This window comes from Podarcis raffonei, chromosome 16 (genome assembly GCF_027172205.1).
Source record: "Podarcis raffonei isolate rPodRaf1 chromosome 16, rPodRaf1.pri, whole genome shotgun sequence".
Classification (NCBI taxonomy): domain Eukaryota; kingdom Metazoa; phylum Chordata; class Lepidosauria; order Squamata; family Lacertidae; genus Podarcis; species Podarcis raffonei.
This window is the reverse complement of record NC_070617.1, coordinates 38,605,350-38,626,398: the sequence shown is the minus strand read 5'-3', so window position 1 is coordinate 38,626,398 and position 21,049 is coordinate 38,605,350. Positions and strand designations below refer to the sequence as shown.

The 21,049-nt window shown below is 44.4% G+C and overlaps 1 protein-coding gene across 2 annotated transcripts; it reads left to right on the top strand.

Moving 5' to 3' along the window:
* The first annotated feature begins 7,365 nt into the window (after nt 1–7,365).
* On the top strand, nt 7,366–19,136 carry TMED2 (transmembrane p24 trafficking protein 2). 2 transcript variants are annotated; one of them, XM_053368222.1, is made up of 5 exons: nt 7,366–7,570; nt 11,703–11,895; nt 12,457–12,477; nt 15,236–15,343; nt 17,279–19,136. In XM_053368222.1, exons 1-5 carry the CDS (start codon nt 7,391–7,393, stop codon nt 17,401–17,403), a joined length of 627 nt encoding a protein of 208 aa, XP_053224197.1. In that variant the 5' UTR covers nt 7,366–7,390; the 3' UTR covers nt 17,404–19,136. The 2 variants fall into 2 exon arrangements, with proteins under 2 accessions (XP_053224197.1, XP_053224198.1); XM_053368223.1 differs by lacking the exon at nt 12,457–12,477 and having other exon boundaries at nt 7,367–7,570.
* The last annotated feature ends 1,913 nt before the right edge of the window (nt 19,137–21,049 follow it).

Here is a 21,049-nt window from a genome sequence, read left to right as displayed (position 1 = left end):
AGAGGAGCGGACGGATTCACGGAGGACAAAGCTCTCAGGGGCTGCAGGTCGGAGACAGTTTGCCTCTGAATCCCAGGGAGGCAAAGGGCTGAGGTCCAGCTTCCCGGCTTCCCACAGGCTGCTGAGAGAAAAGGATGCTGATCCAGCCAGCTGTTGCCTTCTTAATTCCCATTGTCCTTTGCTGGGTGGGAAAGAAAAGAGCTGGGCCCCCAGAACATCTGGAATGGGCTTCCCCGACCTGGCAGCCTCAATAAAATTTGGACTACACGCCCTTCACGATGGTCGGCTTCATCCTGATTTGTTTGCATGGAGATCAGACAATCCCAGACTGCTCTGATTCATTTGTGGGGAAGCTAGATAACAATTGTGCCAAAGCAAGCATCACCCCACACTTCCCAGTGCATTTCCCCTCCACTTTCTTTATCGCGAAAAGTCTGGTCTTTTGGGAAAGCGAGTTTGTTGGGCAGGAGCTTCCAACTATAATTGCCCACCTGATTTTGACAGGTTGTGATCTGCATCCTGCCTGAAAATAGAGTCAGGCTGGGAGAACCAAATGGCTTCTATCCCTATTCCTGATTGCTGGCTATACTTGCTGGTGAGAGTTGTTTTCCAAAATATATGGAAGGCACCAGGTTGGGGAAGGAGCATAGCTGTCAACTTTTCCCTTTTCTTGCGAGGAATCCTATTTGGAATAAGGGAATTTCCCTTTCAAAAAGGGAAACATTGACAGCTACGAACTGGAGGGGCACAGGGCCCTCCTTCCTCTGGTGTAGACAGAGCTGAGTTAGATGGACCAGCAGTCTGGCTTCCAACATTTGGAGGACACTGTGTTGGCTGTCCTTGATTTGAAACATCTGCAGCCTGCTTTAAAAAGCTCAAGGAAGCTAATAACAACAGGTAATGCATCTGATGAAGCAGAAGGCAATCCAAGAAAGTGTTGGTTGTGTCAGACTGTTGTCACACAAACACTCTGACACCACTTTAACAGCATGGCTCCCCACCACCACCACCAATCATGGGAACTGTAGTTTCTTAAGGATGCTGAGTTGTTAGGATGCCCTTAAGGAACTACAGTTTCCAGGATTCTTGTGGGAAGCCATGCCTGTTTAAAAGTCATACAAGAGTGCTTTCAATGTATGGTGTGAGTGACCTTTGTCTTTAAGGGGCCACCACAAGACACTTAGTTATAAAATGAAGCAAAACCAGGCATTAAACATTTGGGCACCTTAAAGTCTGACAAATTTATTATGGTGTGAAGCCCACTTCACTGGACTTGGACTTCATTGTTAGCAAGGTGTTGTTGGTTTCCTTTTTGTTTTTTTGCATTAGCTTTCAAGAAAGGCACTTTTATAGTGGAATAAGCTTTCATGAGCTAGAATCAACTTCAACAGATTCATGAAGGATGCTGAAGGTCACACTGATGAAGTGGACTCTGATCCAGGAAAGCTTTGGCCCTCATAAATTTGTTACGGTACCCCAAGGACCCTGTTGATTTTGCTGCAGTGGGACTGGCACAACCCACTAACATTCTGGAAACTGTAACCAGTAAGTTAACAACTGCTTAAAAAACACAAGTGACAAAACGATGAAAAGCAATAGGCTACACACACACACAATACAAAGCAGCTATTACAAGCAACCCCACATGATTAGTACTGCACTGGAATTGTTTTTGTTTTGTTTTGTTTTTACTTTTATGTACTTTCAATAATAATAATATCTAGGTTCAGAATAATAACATTGCCTTCAGCAGTACATATATTTGTCGTTTTTAGTCAGTAACAGTTATTGCAAAGGAGGAGGGTTGCAATGCATCAAGTAACAATTGAGCAAATAACTATTTCTCCCCATATTACAACCCCACAAAAACAATAAAAAATTTTTTGTTAGCAATCTATACACAGTGGCTCCTATATAATAACACTTCAGCAAAACTCAGGCCAGGAAAACTGTTTACATTACAAAATATAAAAGGATAAGATCATATTAAGCAAGCACAATGAACATAATGAGAATGTGGTACTAAAACATAAATACAGATGTTAAGCATTCCAAATTCTTACATAGTATGAGAGAGGATGCTGTGAATTGTCTTCCTTATTAATATAACTAATATAAGAGCTCCAAGTAAATGTGTCTGTCTTTGAAGTGCCACATAAAACTATCATTTTGAGGGTTTATGTATGTTTAAGTATGATATATCATACTTTGTGGTACCAGTATGAAATAGTAGCTTCATCTGTGTTCCTCCAGGGTTCAGCAACATTATTAATTAATTATTAATGTTTAATTAAAAACAAGTCCTATTCAGTTCAATGGGGTTTACTCCCAGGTAAGGAGTTAGGACATCCAGCAATAGCTGAAGCAGTGATAATAATAATGATAAAACAAACATCATCCACCTTCTCCATGATGTGCATAATTTTATAAACTTCTACCATGTTGCCTTCTATCAAGATGGCTAGGATGGAGAATACACATCTGGAATGCAACACTTGAATGTTATTATTATCTGGCACAAAATGGAAGAGAGCTATTCCTAAATCAGTTGTACCCTCTAGTCAATGAGGCCTTTTAATTCAATTTATGACAGTTGGAAATGTAGTCATTGACTCAAAGATCACTTGTGAAAACAGTCACAGTGTATCACAACCTAGTCAGTCATGGTAAATGAAATGAGCCAACTTCCCCTGAGCTATTCTAAAATCAACAAATTACATGGCTGAGAATGCAACAAAAATACGCCAGTGTGTTTCCATTAGATTCCATATATATATATCTCACATCCTAGAAATTACCTAGCCTTTGTGCCTTTTAGTAATTTAGCTTTCCCCAGGCAACTTCCTTCACACAACACAGGATAATTTATCTCTTGACAGACTAACCTGTTTCAAAAACTCAGGCAGTCTATTAAAATATCAGCCCCTTACAAAGATGACAATGAAATGTCCATACAATAACTTGGTGAGACTAGACGTTATTACATCCATTTTACAGATGGAGAAAATAATCTGGAACCACACCATACATTTAAAGCACTATTCTACCACTTAAACTGTCGTGGCTTCCCCACCCCAAAGAATCCTGGGAACTATAGTTTGTTAAGGGTGCTGAGAGTTGTAAGGAGAACCCTAAGCTCAGCAGTTCCCAGAGTTCCCTTGGAAGAAGGATTTATTGTTAACCACTCTGGGAACTGTAGCTCTGTTGGGGGAATAAGGGTGTTGTTAAGATGGAGGGCACAAGGAGAAGGGGACGACAGAGGACGAGATGGTTGGATAGTGTTCTCGAAGCTACCAGCATGAGTTTGACCAAACTGTGGGAGGCAGTGGAAGACAGGAGTGCCTGGCGTGCTCTGGTCCATGGGGTCACGGAGAGTCGGACACGACTAAACGACTAAACAACAGCAACAACAACAAACGATCAGACTACTGGGGGGGTGTCTCACTACAGGTGCAAAAGTCTAATCATAGTCCCCTCCATACTTTTGCAAGTAACCTTTCACCACACGTCTTGCTTTGTAGCATTCAACTTCACCTTCTGCCCCCTGCTTTACCTTGAATACCCACTTCCTTGTAATAGTGTGTGGTGTTCCCAAATGCATGTGGGGACATGAAGTAGCCACTGCAGTGTATTTGGGAAGACCACCATCTCTCAGCATGCACCTCAGTTCTTTCCATAAGAGAACTGAACTTTCTCTCAGCAGCTGAGTTCTGTTACGGAGTGTCACTAACACTCTTTACACATGTAATCCGTTCCTTTTCCAGGAGGGTTTGAATGTGGTATGTATTAAACTCATCCCTGTGGTCGCTGACGAAACTTGTGGGTTTCCTCTGAAACTTGTTGCTCTCCATGGCAAGGTATTTTCTGAACATCTCCACTGTTTCGCTTTTCTCATTGAGAAAATACACAGCACAGTATCTTGAGAAATCAAATAGTAAGATTAGAATATACTTTTTTTCTTTAGGGAGGGAACCAGTGGCATAGCATTGGGGGGCAGCGGGGCTGTGGCCCCGGGTGCACAATTTTGAGGGGGGATGAACCAGGTGCCCCCCCACATGCGCTGGCTTCTGTGTGGATACCCATCCTGCCCAGGAATGACCTGGTGGGCCCCATCCCCAATTCCCTATCCTTCCCTTCCTGCTGCCGGGGGTCTCTGGGCCCCGGTCCCAGCCTGGCCTTGCTGCCATGTCCCCGGCTCCCACGCTGAATGGAGGGAGGCGGGCAAGGGGTGACCCCAGCGTAGGCTGGCACTTCTCTCCCTGGGTGTTGGGGGGGGGATTTGCCCGTGAAGGGCCGCATCAACCAACCAGCTTCCCCCCTGTGCAGGTGGGCAGACGTGCAGTGTGGCCCCGCTTGGCAGGGGGTTGCTCCGGTGGTGACTGCGGCAAGGGCTAGGCTGGCCCAGCAGGAGCAGGCACCTCCAGCATGTGTGCACCCCAGGCTCCAGCAAACCACATTATGCTGCTGGAGGGCACTCCCTGGATCCCATACAACACTGTAGACTACATGAAGCACTCTGGTGCTTTTCTGTACATGGAGGAAAAGAACGCATTACACTTTCTTCAGTGATGCAACTTTGAAACTTTATTGTGGCTGGTGAACTCTGGGCCCTCTTGCAAGCTTCTTGTGTTACAATTCCACAGTGGCTTTGATCTCTCTGTTGCCAAATCTTCTGTGCCAAAGTTCTGGATCTGCTTCATGCTTCTGGCATGAATGTGCCCCATTTGCAGACTGGGGTTCTGAAAGATTAGTATCATATACACCATCAATCAAACATGTTTCAGCATATAATTTACCATCTCTGGTCACCTGCCATTTTACATTTTCAAACTGTACAGAGAAAGCTATTCTGTCCAAAATGGACACAATAATCATGTTGCAATTCAACTGTAAGACATACAGAACCGGTTCCACAGGAGACACTCAGTGAAAACTAAATCTTAATAAAGAAATGGCAGCAGCAGAAAAATCTAGCAGTGTCCATCATTCTGGACAATATTTAGATACTCAGATGGTTCACACTAAGAGGTGAAACAGCTGCTCAAATGCTTGAAAAGTTGCAAAAGGCATTTGGATTCACAAGCAAGTGCTGTCGCTGTGCCTGGGTGAGAGATTTATTTAGATTAAAGTTTGAATCCAAAAAGGACTGTAGCAGTCACGAGATAGACTTCCTATCCATTATTGAAAAGCTAGAACATACTTAATACAAACTGGATGATACATTCCATAATTCCCCTAACTAAAAATCTGGCTTCTAAGCACCTTTTCCATTGGTTGAAATTGTTTTCAGTAAGCTTGGGTAAATTGGGGCTTTCCTCTGCAATGGAACCCTTGCTATCCATCTTAAAATTAAAAATGCCAAAAGTCATAAAAAGAAATATTTTTCAAAAAGAACACTAGAAAAAATGGAAAAACCATCACAAAATCCAAAAAAACTAAATAAATAGCCTTTTCCCTACTTGCTGGGTTGCATAGGAAAGTTTTTCTCTGGTGCTGTGAGGCTAAGAAAAAAAAATCTACCTTTTTCTGTTTAAAACTCAAGCCTCAAAATCCATTCAAAAGCTGAAAAACTATTTAATAAATCTGGAAATTATTCCTAAACTGGGCCCATAACCTTATGATGGAATTAGTAATATATTAATTATATTCAATCCTGTACAGACCCATGGTTTGTTTCACTCTTCAAGGGGGTAGAGGGCGGTGATATGCTTCACACAGCTGAACAGTAAAGGTTTAATACCTTTTTCCTGCGCTTCATTTATCTGCCCAAGGATTGGACGTAATACACTGTTACTGGGGCACCTCTGCTCCAGCTGCTGCAAGTAACAGTATCATTAAGGTTTTATGTACCATTTGCTAAAAGTGGGACTTGCTTCAGAGTAAACATGTACAGGATCAAACTGTTAGTAATCTTTTAATATTAAAGGGTGCAGGTTAAGTGGAATCCAACCCATGAAATATTATTTCACATTTACAGCCCTGAGAGGCTCTCAAAAAGTGGTTTCTAAAAGAGTCTCAAAATAAAATTGCCCTCAAATATAGTACACTGACAGAAATTACACTGTGTCGAAATGGATCCAATATTATTCAGGCAGCATTTTCAGCAGCTCTACCAAACATCAGCTCTCACCAACCCCAGTTAACTGCCCATGGTGGAAGAAGCCTTCAGGCTTCTCCAGGCAACCTATTCATTGAGTGTCCATCCTGATTTGCTTGCACAAAGCTTATGCAGGGGTTAGGTTAGATCAGGTCTTTATTCAGCATGAATTCTGATTTGTCTGTGAAGAGGATATGAACATTAATCCTACAACAACCCTAATTTGCTTGCAGGGTGTTATGTCTTCCCATTAGTGCATGTTCTAATTTACATTAAAGCAGCAATCGGAGGGTGAATGTAACTATCATAATGTGCAATTACAAGTCTGTACATATACCAAGGGGGACGTGGTTAAACCACAGAGCCTAGGACTTGCCGATCAGAAGGTTGGTGGTTCGAATCCCTACAACGGGGTGAGCTCCCGTTGCTCGGTCCCTGCTCCTGCCCACCTAGCAGTTCGAAAGCACATCAAAGTGCAAGTAGATAAAGAGGTACCACTCTGGCGGGAAGGTACACGGCGTTTCCGTGCACTGCTCTGGTTCGCCAGAAGCGGCTGAGTCCTGCTGGCCACATGACCCGGAAGCTGTACGCCGGCTCCCTCGGCCAATAGAGCGAGATGAGCGCCACAACCCCAGAGTCGGTCACGACTGGACCTAATGGTCAGGGGTCCCTTTTACCCTTTACCTTTACATATACCAAGACAGGCTGTTTGTTGTTGGATAATTTGCTATTTCAGTGTTGTTACTGTAATCAGAATAATAAATGAATATATAATATCTTGCACTGCAGGGGGTTGGGCTTCCAAGTCTGCGATTCTGTAATATAAACAAGAGGCTGGAAAGCCCTCGCTGAAGTCACCCCTGGCGCCCTCCCTTGGCCGGACAATCTAGGAGCAGCGAGGAATGTCCTCCCTCGGCCTCCGTCGCTTCGCCCATAAGCCGCGCCAAGCACGCGGATTGGCCTCGCGGGGCCGCCGTCCGCTTTCCTTTCCCCTCCTCCCCGCCCAATCACCGCGCGCCTCGCAGCCAGGCGCCGCCCCGTCGCTCCTTCGAGGGCCGCCACCCCCCCCCGCCCCCCGCAGGCCGTACGTGGCATCGGGCCGCGTCTCCGACCTATGAGCGAGGGCCCCGTGCGCCGGAAGGGGCGTGGCGTGGGCCGGAAGCTGCCCCTCCGCCGAAGCCCATTTGCTCTGCGGGCTTGGCAGGCGCCGGAGCGCAGCGCGCGAGCCCGTTGGCCCTCTTCCCCCTCCCCTCGCCTGGCCCGGCCTCGTTCTCTTCCCCCCTCGACGCCGCCATGTCGCCGGTGCGGGCGGTGCTGGCGCTGCTGGCCGCGCTCTCGGCCCCGGCGGCCGGCTACTTCGTCAGCATCGACGCGCACGCCGAGGAGTGTTTCCTGGAGCGGGTCCCGTCCGGCACCAAGATGGGCCTCATCTTCGAAGTGGCCGAGGGCGGCTTCCTCGACATCGACGTGGAGGCGAGTCTGGCGGGGCGGCGGGGGGTCGTGCAGGGCGCGGCGAAGAGGAGCCTGTGGCGCCCCCCCCCCGGGGGCCTGGGCTCGGTTTGTGCCGGGGCTTAGCCTCGCTGGCATTCTCTCCCGCCCCGCACGCATTAGCACGAGGGGTTTACGCCAGAGGAGGCACTAGAACGAGCCCTCTCTCTAAAGGAGAGAGCTTGTTTATGCAGCTATGTCCTTATTATGCTTTTGCTCAACAGCTCAGGTTTTACGCATTTTAGAGTGCTCTCTTTTGAAAGAACAAAAGGGGGGGGGTTGAGTCAGTTTTAAACTTACTACACAGAAACCCATTCCTTCACTAGTACAAGTGCCACATAATACTCGTTCCGCATTCGTAATTACCTGGCAGCACCAGCACTTGGGAACTCCCTGCCTATTGTGATCAAGCAGGCAACCTCACTGTACTCTTTTGGGCGCCTGCTAAGATCCTTTCTGTTTAGGCAACATTTAGGGATTATGAAAATGGTAGTGTGAAGGTATTGCAGTGGGGTACAGGTTCCTCTTGCCTGCTGTTAGAAGAGGACCTGTACAGGGAGGTAAGTTGCTGTTGGCTGCCCTGGGTGGTGTGAGTCATGAGGAGGTGAAGAGGGCTTAGGAAAGCCCCGTCGTGGGGGTTGGAAGGGCCTGGCCTTGGCTTGTGTCAGGGCATACGTAGAGAGTAGCTTCCCCTAAATGATGCTCTCCACATGATCTGTACTATAGCTCCCCATCTTCCCGAACATTGGCTGTGCTGGCTGAGGCTGACAGGAGTTTTAGTTCGAAACGTCTAGAGGTCAACAGGTTGGGGAAAGTTGATAGAGAGTATATTTACGTGTCCTTTAATCACGTGCAGACTGCAGAGTGAATTCTTCTCACCAGAAGAGTGTTGATGGCTCTGGATCAGAGGATTGTCTGTCTTTGAATATGTAAAGTGAATACGGAAAGTGCAGCATATGCTAAAAGAGAAGGCCTGCAGGTTCAGGCCAAAGGGGGCACCAACCCACCACCACCGCCTCATCTCAACCCCCCCCCAAACAGGGTATTTTTGGAAAGCCCAGCAGAAAGAGCACCCAGAGAGAGAGAGAATAAGAATTGTAGAGTTGGAAGAGACCCTTAGGGTCATCTAGTTCAACCCCCAAGGGGTGTGCGCAGCTAGGGAAGGACTGTTTTAGATCAGAGGGTATTAGTCTGAGATAGCCTTGAGCCTTAAGTGTGCCTGTTTCTGTGTACCTTTTCTCTCTCTCACTCCAGGGTTTAAGCATCAAATGTGGAGGTTGGCTCTGATGAATGAAGGGAGGGGGTAGTGGACAGCTTGGAAAGGGAGGGCCTGGGTGTCTTTCTCACACTGGAGAGCCAGTGTGGTGTAGTGGTTAAGAGCAGTAGACTCGTAATCTGGGGAACCGGGTTCGCGTCTCCGCTCCTCCACATGCAGCTGCTGGGTGACCTTGGGCCAGTCACACTTCTCTGAAGTCTCTCAGCCCCACTCGCCTCACAGAGTGTTTGTTGTGGGGGAGGAAGGGAAAGGAGAATGTTAGCCGCTTTGAGACTCCTTAAAGGGAGTGAAAGGCGGGATATCAAATCCAAACTCTTCTTCTTCTTCTTAATGTTATTGTTTTGTTTATTATGCTCTTGAAGTGCTTTTCCAACTTAGAATTGGACACAGAAAATGTAAAAGGCTGAAAATCCAGAGTTGAATCCCTCTAGTCATAGAGGCTTGGTGGAAATCAGCAAAATGCCTTGCTGTATTTGGAATGGGAGTGGTTTTCAGCTAAAGGGAGAGACTGAGGAAGAACAATAGAGGATTTTAGAGTACAGTGATACCTTGGGTTAAGAACTTAATTCGTTCTGGAGGTCCGTTCTTAACCTTAAATTGTTTTTAACCTGAGGTACTACTTTAGCTTAATGGGGCCTCCTGCTGCTGCCATGCCACCGCCGCGCGATTTCTGTTCTCATCCTGAAGCAAAGTTCTTAACCCAAGGTACTATTTCTGGGTTAGTGGAGTCTGTAACCTGAAGCGGATGTAACCCGAGGTACCACTGTACTGTGTGAATGAAGTTAAACAAAAATTTGTGGGCAAAGGAGGACCAGAGTTTTGAGAGAAGTGCTTCACTCTCTGGATGTGTTCCCTTTGATTCTAAAGTACAGCAGAGCAGTTAGAAGATGGTACTTGAAGTTTACTAACTCTGACTTGGCTGGTTTGTGTGGAAACACTTGGCTATGAAATTAGTGTCAACTTACTTCAGTACAAAAGACAACATGTAGCACAGGATTTATTTAAATAATATTTTACTGAGATTGGCCCAGGTGACAAAATGAGTCTCCCAAAAGTTGAGTCTTTCCCCTCTGTGACCACTGCAGTCATTCCTGCATTGAACTTCTCTTTCATAGTTCATAGTGTGGGGGAGCCTTAGCTGATCAGAGAAGGTGGGATGGAGTGGGGCTGGATGAGAAAATGGTTGTGAAGTGAGGGTGAGCGAGGAGACCTTCTGCCAACTCCTAACTTACTATGCTGTGCATGTCACCAGGATACAAATGTTTGCTCATGCACACTGTACTAGGTTACTACGTGGGGGTGGGGAAAGAAAAGGTTTTATTGTGAAGTGGAACTGTGGAAGGACAGAATGTGATGGTTAGCCAGTAGGAGCATATTGAGGGTAGGGCATGGAGACGTGTCTGTTGGCATTGGGGGGGTGGTTGTAGTTATGTTTGTAACCCTGTATTAGGTGGTCATACCTTCTGAAAATGTTAAATAAAATCTTTCCATGGGCTTGTTGCAGTTCCTTTCCACAGTTAGTTGATTTGACAAAATGTGTCTGGGGTAAAATGGAAACTAAACACTAACAGCTGTTGAAGGCATTGGAGCAACCACGGTGTGCCAAGCTAGACTTGAAGTACAGTGGTACCTTGAGTTACAGACGCTTCAGGTTACAGACTCCGCTAGCCCAGAAATAGCACCTCCGGTTAAGAACTTTGCTTCAGGATGAGAACAGAAATTGTGCTCAAGCGGCGCAGAGGCAGCAGGAGGCCCCATTAACTAAAGTGGTACCTCAGGTTAAGAATAGTTTCAGGTTAAGAACTGACCTCCAAAACGAATTAAGTTCTTAACCTGAGGTACCACTGTACTGTATTCCATCAGGTCAGCTTACACAATGCTCCCCGACTTTTGTTCATGGTGATGTAGTTGCAGAAAGCAACTCAGACAGGCACACTGGCCCTCAGATGCCTTGTTTTTGAAAGCCTCCCCATCATTCTAAACACAGTTTGCTCCCCGCCCCCCTTTGCATTCTTAAAAAAATTCCACATTGGTGGAGAAATAGGTGCACTGATAAGCTCATGCAGCTGTGTGAAGCAGTAGAATGGACAAGGTTGCTGCAGTTGGGGTTTTCATGTTTGCAAGCTTCCCTGTCTTTTAGTTTAGTTTAGTTTAAAGGAAATTAGCACAGTAGTGAGTAGGTTGGGCTAAAGGTTTAATTCCTGTTGTGTTTTAATTTGCTGGGAGGTGTTTTTTTAATAAAAAGATTTAATTTTTTCATATATAAAACAAAAATGAACCCTCACCCCCCTGCTGCCCCGAGTACAGTTTATGATAAGCAAAACAATAGAGGAGGGAGTGTGTGTATTTTAATGTGGAGGAACATTTAAAAATGGCATCACTCACCCACAGCCAGAAGTGGCATAGTTTGTTCTCCCTCCTTTTTCTTCTGCTACATGAGTAGATAAGATCTGTTGCTCATGTGGTGAAGCAAGCTCAGAGTCGAGGATAGAGGGAACATGATGCAATGCCTTGGGTAAGAAAGGCCTGGAGAGAAATGCTTCTCTGGTGCCTACTGCAGGGTGCTTCATCAAGCACAGGTAAGATCCTTGTGTTCAGTGCTACAGGTTGCACAACAACTGCACATGAGATGCAGAGCAAATAAGTAAAAATTAAACGTTGGTTGGAAGTTAAAATTGGAAGATGTCAGCTGAGGCAGCAACAAATCCTCGATTTGCCCTTGTGGTTTGTCACTTCATTTGTACGATGTGTCAGCCAGTTACTCCCCAAGGCTTATGTAATTTATTGATGTGGATGATGCATAAGGTGGTAAAAAGTAAAGGTTTTCCTTCTTGTTTCCAGATAATGGGGCCTGATAACAAAGTCATCTACAAAGGAGACAGAGAGTCCAATGGGAAATACACCTTTGCTGCTCACATGGATGGAACATACAAGTTTTGCTTCAGCAACAAAATGTCCACCATGACTCCAAAGATAGTGATGTTCACTATTGACATTGGTGAAGCTCCAAAGGGGCAAGATATGGAGACAGAAGGTGAGGGCGAATCCCGGAAACAAAATGGCACCTTTCACCCATGTTCTCCTCCTATATGTTATTGTCCTTCCCCTGCATCTCTGTTTTCCAGATATTGTTCTATGGGCTTCAGAATTCCAAACACATTCTCTCCTGGATTTAAATGCTTCATAATACAACTTATTAGCTCTTTTTGCTATGTGATGGACATGGATCGAGGAAATATAAGGGATATTTAATTAAATGATCACTTTCCGCCCCATCAATTTGAAAAAGAAATACGGGTAATCTTGTGGCTTGAAGTCCCTAAAAGGGGATGTCTTAGAATTGTACATAATTCTTCAGCTTTCTGCAGAGCAGCGCTCTAAAGACTGGTTGGTGCCAGAACATTTTAGTCAGGTAGCTGGTAGCTTTTCTCCCACCTCTCACTGTGGTTTCTTCATACCTCTGTCCCTGTGACATTTGCAGCCTTACCTTCATCCCTCATTTCGCCCATCGTGTGTTTTGATGTATTTACCTTTGCTTACTAGACATGCTCAGCATCTTCCTGTATATTTGTTCATTTCTCATGCTTTTTTTTAGGTGGTGGAGATAACTGGGATGGTATGTGCAATGCTTTTAAGAAGCTTGCTAGTCCTCCTGCATCGCTTCTCATAATTTGCTACATAATCTGCTAATGCCTATTGGGGCCACTCTTTGTGTGACTTCCTGCTAATACGCAATGATTACCACAATGGTATTGCACTCAGGTCTGAGTGTGAACAGCTCCTGCCACTTTGAAGTCCTTCAACCATTAAGATCCAAATTGCTACTGTAGGCTTTTTTCTCTTTCCTATCCCCATTCCCTATCTGAACAGCAGTCTTCTCTAATACCAAATCTGGAACTGCTTTTAAAACTGGTTTCTCATTCAGTTGTGGAGGATTCTGTTTGAGAAATGCAAGTATAAACACTCAAGACCAAGTTGCATGGTTTGGATCATGACCGTGGTTCTCAGCTGTGAGGTAGGCTGGCCCTAAGGAGGTGTGGCTAATTGTCAGGAAAGGTGCACACTCCTATACTTTTTCTCTTCCCTCTCATCCTGTTATTTTGTATGTCTCTTGAGGAGGCCATTGACCCTTCACCCCAGCTTTAAAACTTCATAGTTTCCTCCTTGTCCTTCATGCCATTACTGGTCTCCTGCTGCCAGTGTTAAGGACAAAAACTGCAAGGATGGCTATTGGCTGGGCCCTTTTGTGCTGTCCCAGCTATTACTACCAGTAGCCTGAGTATCCACACACAAAACTCTTTTTTGAGAGGGAGATCGTTGTCTGAAGACCACCACTTAACACGCATGTGTGGGTGTTGGCATGTTTAAAAGTGTGCATAAGAGTGGTCTTACTAATAGGGCACCCATATTGCATTACTTGTGTGATTTGCCTTGGACCCGAAGGTCTTGACGTAAAGTTTGAGGACTGTTGGATGTTCTTCTCTCACTTTATACCAGTTTATCCCTCTAGAAACAATTGTGCCTTTTTGTGCTAACTAAACACCATGAAGGCAAAGTAATTCATGCCAGTATTTCTCAAAGTGGGTCAGCTAAGCTGCTGGGTGTGAGAAGAGTGCGTTTCTGTGTGAGTGAGAGGGAGGGAAGGTCTCTCTGTAAAAGTTTTTCACTGTCTAACAGAGATTCTGTTTGAATGGGATTCTACAAAACTACAAAGTCATCAGGTACTGTATTTCTGTTCAAGGTTGTTGGCTTGCTCATTGAAATCTCTGCACCTGTCCTATTCTCAATCCCAGCATTAAGCTTCTGTGAAATACCGTAGTTTTGTAAGTTTGCTTTCCAGGCATAGTTTGCATGAGACCCCCCCACCCCCACCTTGCTGAAGCTAAGGAGATCTGGGTCTGGTCAGTGGCAGGATGGGAGGTTGCTTGGGAACCCCATATGTGAGTTGCCTTGACTTCTCTTGTTGAGAAAAGAGCAGGATGTAAATGTAGTAGGTTTCAAGTAGAACTGCTTTTCATTCCCTTGTCATACTTTATCAGGCAATGCCTGCTTGGCAAATGGTTCTTTCAGTGATCAAATAAATGCTTAGGTCCTTGAACCGAGATGCCTCTTCTGCAGTTTGCCAGGAGGGGTGGTGGTCACATGACGTTGCCCCATCTCCCTGGCCATAAAGGGACTCAGCCGTAGATGAAGGGAATTGCTTTAAGGCAGAGATTAGGTGAGAGAGGAGGCCACACTGGGTCCCAAGCAGCTGTCAGAACAGGGATCAGAGATAACAGGTGCCGCTGGAGCAGTGATGATGCAGCAGAGCCGCTCTTCAAAGGGACATGCTGCTGAGCAAGATCCCTTTCTGCATTTTTTTGGGGGGGGGGTATGGGGGTTACTGGGAATAGACACACACACAGAGAGAAATATTGAAGACCAGCTTTCTGATAAGTGCTCTGGAGTAGAAGAGAGTAGACTACAAATATGTTTTGAATTTATATGCTGCTAAGAGCATTGCATTGTATGTAAAACACATGACTGTTAAATAAAACCCATTAGTAAAACAAAAATCATCACCCTAAAAACACAGCAATTAAAAGGGCAATCCTAACCATGTCTATTCAGAAGTAAGTCCTATTGAATTTAATGGGTCTTATTATAACTAGGATTGCAGCCTAAGACAGCCAGGTCAATAGAATAGTAGAAGGGGACTTTTACCCCCTCCAAGCCCCAGAGAATAAGAGATTAGTTTGACTAGGAAGAAAAGACTAAGCAGTCTTACAGAAATCTGGAGTGGAGTCCCTTAGATGGTTGGATGGCACCTTGTATGCCTCTTTATGGCAGCTCCTGCAGCCAAGCTGGTGCCAAACATCTTGTTCTACTTTCCTTTGGACCACATCAGCAAGGCCGAGAGGGGGTCTTGTAATCTGGGCAGCCCAGGCCCTCCATGTATACCACGCAGGCTTCTGCCCTGGAGGAGTCACTTCAGTGCTGCTAACGCAGCAGTTTGCCTTCACCCCTGAAAGTGCACTCCATTGTCTCTTGAGAGAGACAGACAGATGCCAACCAACCACAGAATATAAGTTGATGCAGTCATATGTGACTTATAGAACAGAACTCTGTATGTATAAAAAAGTTATTTACCTTGGTTATTTAAAGCATCTTAGTTGTAATGCTATGAAAGCAGTACTTGTTCATCTGACTTGCCCGAGGTAACTGGAAGTTGGAATGAATACCCAGGTAAAGGGAATTTTTGTGCCTGGTTAAAAAACATCAACCCTTCCCCAAGACGTGCAGTGGTTGGCTGTGAAGACTTCAGCCTTATATGCCACTGTTGCTGGGTTTTGTTGCTTACATTACAAATCTGATGTCTTGTGATCCATCTGCAGCTCATCAGAACAAGCTAGAAGAGATGATTAATGAATTAGCGGTGGCCATGACCGCTGTCAAGCATGAACAGGAATACATGGAAGTCCGTGAAAGGATACACCGAGCAAGTAAGTGGTTTTGGTTGGCATGTGCAGGTTTGCTGCATCGCCACCCAGCAAAGCCTTCCATTCCTTGTGGCCTGGGAATTTAGTGGGCTAGTGGAAGGGTAGCAGATTGCTGCCTCTCCTTTGTCAATCTGCACTGGGTAGAAAGCTGCTTTCTAGAAAATTATCCAAGGGGCTTTAGCAGCCTGTGCTTCTATGCGTGTCCTGAAGGAGGCGGCTTCCCCTCCACATCCACAATAGAACTGCAGGCTATAAGAGTTACTATCATCATCATCTAACCTTTTATTGGCATCACATCCAAAACAAATCAATACAGAATTACCATTTCCCCAGTGGCACAAAACATTTGCTAAAAGAAAGGATGCAGAGCAATCTGTCGTCACATCTCTAGGTCTCCAGGGAGATCAGGCGTCTGCAGTGTATTTTGACGACAAAAAACCAAAAAAACATTTGCTAAAAGAAAGGAGGCAGAGCAATCTGTCGTCACATCTCTAGGTCTCCAGGGAGATCAGGCGTCTGCAGTGTATTTTGACGACAAAAAACCAAATAGAGATATTTAGCCACTAACTTGGTGAGCTCCTGATCATTCCCCAGTAATAGAAAATGTATGACCTCCAACTCTGGTTTCCATTTGGGAATGCAGAGTTGACCTAGAAATTGCTGGCGGAGATCAGCATATAGTTTACAATTGAGAACCATATGTGTGAGGGTTTCCACCAGGTGGTCTTCGCATAGGCAAGTTCTTTCTCCTTCCACCCTGCCTGAGAACCTTCCCCAAATAAGAGTTACTAGCTTCCTATCTACACAGCTGATTTATATGGTGCATCAAAGTGCTTCATGCTCATTATCACTTAATAAGCCCCAACTTTCTGTCTTTCTCCATCTTGAATACATTTGGGAAGGCCAAGAAAGTGACTTGTCTCCCTGCTCCCCACCACAAAAATCAGAAATCCGGAGAATCAAAACTGTATTTAAAGGAACACTAAAGATTTGAGTTCTTTGGCAGACTTTTAACAACTCCTGCAATGTGGCAGAGACTTTGGATACTTTGGAGGACTTTAATGTGGGGAAATTATCATACACAGTTGACTTAGATATACTAAGGACCCACAGAGGGGAGGAGGGAAGTCCTAAAATTCAGAAGAATCTTGTTTAATTTCTTAATATTAATGTGTTAAGTTTGAGATTTATTTTGTAAAACTAATAAAAATCATTTTTAAAAGTTCATGGCAGAGAGATATTTAAATCAATTAAATTTATTAAATGTACCTTAGTAGTCTCTTAGACACTGCTTGCCACTAACATTCTTCATGCTGCTTCTTAAAAGCTGGCATGTTTTTAGAAAAGAGAAAACTTGAAACCTTTTTTGAGAATCCTGTAAAACAAATTGCATAAAACCTGGTTGTACTCCCCAGGGCACATTTGGGTGTTATTACTTCCTTTGCATCAATAATTATTTCCCCCTGTTTTGCATCACTTAACACTGTTTTTCCAGTGTAAGGGCGAGTATCATTCTCAAAGCAGCACTGTAGAAAATGACAACGTATTTACCAAGAACTATACACTCAAAATGAAGTAGCCAGCCATATTGGAGAAGGAGCTGGCACCTGATGTTGCAACACTAATCTATAGAAGCAAAGACCCATAATTTTCATGATTTAATATGTGTTTATTAGCATCTTGTAGAAAGGCAAGGAAGTTTGGGCCGCTCCTATCTCTTGGAATGTTCCACGGCCTGGGTGCCCAGAAGGCCTAACCTGCTGTACCTCAGGTGGCAGGTTGGAAACACAGAACAGGGTTTCAGCTGATGAGCCGCGCATGCAGGGTGGGTTTGTATGGGAGGAGGTGATGCTTTGTTTCTCTAGGCTTCAGTGTGTTTAGCTTCTTTTCATTCCTGTATATTAATCAAGTGTGTTTTTTCCTCCTTTTTTCCACTAGTCAACGACAACACAAATAGCAGAGTGGTCCTCTGGTCATTCTTTGAAGCTCTTGTACTAGTTGCCATGACACTGGGACAAATCTACTATCTGAAGAGGTTTTTTGAAGTCCGGAGAGTTGTTTAATCAAACTTTCCCCCCTCGGCCTCTCTCTCCAGTGATCCCAGATTCTCCATTCACTTCTACAAAACAACTTGGTCACAAAATTCACTTAGTTTTCTTTATCCCTATGTTCTGAACTATAAAACTTGTGTTTTCGGTTTTCTTCTTAGCTTAATTTTATATATCTATGTATCTATAGATACCCTCTCTAGGGAAACATGAGCTGAGAGTTGTACATTGAAATTGGTAAACTTTGTTTCTCACAAGCCAAAGTGAGTTCAACGAAATTGCAAAAGTTTGTTTTTAAACCAGCGCTATTGATCAAGTGAAAATTTTCCTTGATTGTTTTCTGTCTCCCTTTTTTTTGGTAACTGAATACTGTTTTTGTGTAAGGGAAATGGCACAAGGTCCTAAAACACCTTTTAAATGCCTGTGGGGGAGACACTTTTTAATTTGATCAGAGGATTTCCTCTCCGCTTTACCCAGGAGTGGAATTGTGGCATGCGGACAAGCCTGACAGTACTGTCAAGAAAGCATGCCAAGAAAGAAATGGGCATGTTGGTGTTCAAACATACTGAAACCAGCGGACTGCTCTACTAGGGGGTGCTTAGGCGGCTTCTGTAAAGTCTCCTGTACTCCTTCTGTAATTACACTGGCCTGGTCCTGAGGTTCTTAATTAAAGATATGAAAATACAACACAGTTCTTGCCAGTTAACCATGTGTTCTTGTGTGCAAATTTATGAACAGGCAGCCATTTAGGGGGTCTTAGCTACATCTTTTCCTTTCTGCTTACAATCCAAAGCTGCTCCTGTGTTTGGCACTGTTGTAGAACTAGTATTCAGGATGTTGGTTCCTGATGCCAAAGGGTTTTAACAGTGGTGATGGGCGGGCTGGGAGGCGGTGGAAGGGAGGTTATTACCGTGCTACACATCCGATACATGAAAGAAGAAGCAGCTATGCTGCCGTGTGGTCACAACACCACTAGGATTGCAACCCCCTTTCCTATAATGAAGACTCCTGTGCCTTTTATGTAGCGGGGAGAAATGAAACGGGTGCTGTTTCCCTGCTGCAAGTGCATCTTCCCCAGAGGATTTTTGCGCATTTAATAGCAGCACATAGAAATTTAGCAGGTGCAGCTCCTGTTACTGCAGCTCCTTGATAAAGTGTACCTGTTGAGGTTTTCCATTTTTGCACTGCTGTTAAAGGAACAGGAGCCTCACTCAGGAAAGGAGTTGGCACTCCCAAGTAGGCTGTATTGAAATAATTTTGTTCATTTCCCTCTCTTTTAAACACACATCAACTTCAATTTTTGTACCAGCTATTTTTCTTCTTGCTGTCTGGATGATGGGTTTAAAAATCACCACGTCTGTCTCTGGGAGCGGGGTGCTGATCCAAGATTATGTTGTGGCTGATGTATATTGAACTGATGTATATTGGTTGTAATTTTGGGGGTGGGTGGGGTTGGGTTCTTTTCAAGAGTGGGGGAAGCATTCTATCGGTAATGCATAAGAGTTTTGTACCAAATTTAATTTAATTAAAATTTGTTACAAGTTTTCATGGTTCAAGTAAATCTTTTCAGCCTCAGCTAGACACTTAGCAGCTGTCCTTCAAAGGGGTGGCTCCCCCCCCCTCAGTGCAGCTGTTGTATGCCAACCCTTGTGTGAGACAAGTTGAATTCTAATGAGAAGATGTACATTTAAAAGTTCTTGATATATGGCCAGATTCGATAAATAAAACACCTTCTTTAAAAAAACAAACCTTCAGCCTGATGCTTGCTTTGCGTCTTTAAGGAGCAATTCGACTCTTTATTTTTTTTGTTTTACTGTTTGTTAGCAGCTGCATGTTAAGATCTTTGTGGGATTATGATAAAAAGCTTATCCAATAACTTCTCCTTTAAAGTATTTCCATTCCCAGAGAATTTAACCTAATCTGATGCTTTTTAAGTCTCCCGCTGCATTTTTTATTTATGAGAGAATTTAATCCGTTTTCCATTACTTTCTATGGGAAATCATGCCTTGGTTTAAGACCACTTTGGTTTAATCCAGAACGGATTAACCAAGGAACCACAGTAAGGCATTATTTAATGGTACTAAGAGCCATTATAAAATTGGTGAATTAATTGAAAGTTAAAAAATTGCTTAGAAACATAAAGAGTAGCTTCCTATTTAAAAGGTCAGTCTATTGACGCTTATATAGTGGTACCTTGGTTTAAGAACAGCTTTGTTTATGAACAACTTGGATTAAGAACACTGCAAACCCGGAAGTAGGTGTTTTGGTTTGTGAACTTTGCCTTGCATGCAGAACATGTTTTGCTTCCTGTTGAGTGTGTTCCATTTGTAAATTGAGTCCCCTGCTGCTATGGGAAAGCACATCTTGGTTTAAGAACGCTTTGGTTTCAGAACGGACTTCTGGAACGGATTAAGTTCGAAAACCAAGGTACAACTGCATATTGAAATAAGTGTGTTGAATCAAAAGTCTTAACAAAACATCCTTAAACAATGAAAAGGCAACAATCATTTCATCTCCTACACCCTTTATTTTACACTTGGCCAGGACAATAGGGGTACTCAACTTGGCTGGGAAACAGGAACATGTATATATTTTCCTTTGTTTTACTTAATGTAAGGTGTAAGGTGGAGGTCAAGAGAGGGACAGGGACAAACCCGATACTCAGGTTTCCACCAGAAAAACCTCCCAGTTTATGACACAAATGAGAAGAAGAGAAAGGGATGCTACTTACAGCCTGCCCATGTCGTCCACAGAAAGATCCCCCCCTCCTATCTGCCACAATCAATCCATTTGTTTCTAAGGTGCTTGGTGGCTCTCTTTTTCTGTTTGCTGCGGGGGGCTTAAGGATATCACTACCCTTCCTTCCGCATTCTGTGAATTAAGCAAGGGCATGGATTTGCAAGCATTTCTAACTTCTGCCACATAATTTTGAGGTGGAACTCAAATCGGGAGAGAAAAGGGTAAATGCAGCCTGCTCTTTCCATGTGGGTGGCACATTTCATGGTGCATGCAAGTTTAATGGTGGGCCATAACATTAAAGGCAGGGGCGTGGGGGACCTGTCTGGCCTAAGTGGGGAAAGGAACCATCAGATTCGCTTATAAAACCTCTCTGGCATGGGAGCACTTGAATTCCAGAGCCATGGGCACATGAATGCTTCACAGTTTGTTGTTTTTCTGCGGAATGCACATTTGGAAATATGCCCAGTCGACTGCAAAAAGCACATACCTGCTTGTTTCCAAAGGAGTGCTAAAATAAATTAACAAGTCCTCAAAGGCAGGCCTGTTCCAGTCCCCACCTCAGATAGTCTCAAAGGGCAAGGAAGCCAGCGCAAATTTATCAGCAATTTCAGCAGACGTGTCTAAAGAGTGCAGCAGCTACCTTTGGGCTGACCAAAATTCTGGCACCTTGGCTGAGTGTCCTGGAGCATGACAGAAATCCTTGATCTCCAAGGGGGATGTAGCATTTCAAAGACCGCAGGACAAATGTGCTCCTGAGCATATGCAGAATCCTTTTCCTCTGGTGAGGTGTGGGGATCCTTTGGCTACCCCAGCTATTGCTAGACTGCAACTCCCGTCAACTCCAGCAAGCAGGAGTTCAGCAACATCTGGAGGGCCAGAGGTTCCCCACACCTGAGCTAGAGACTGTGCAGGTATCTGTGGA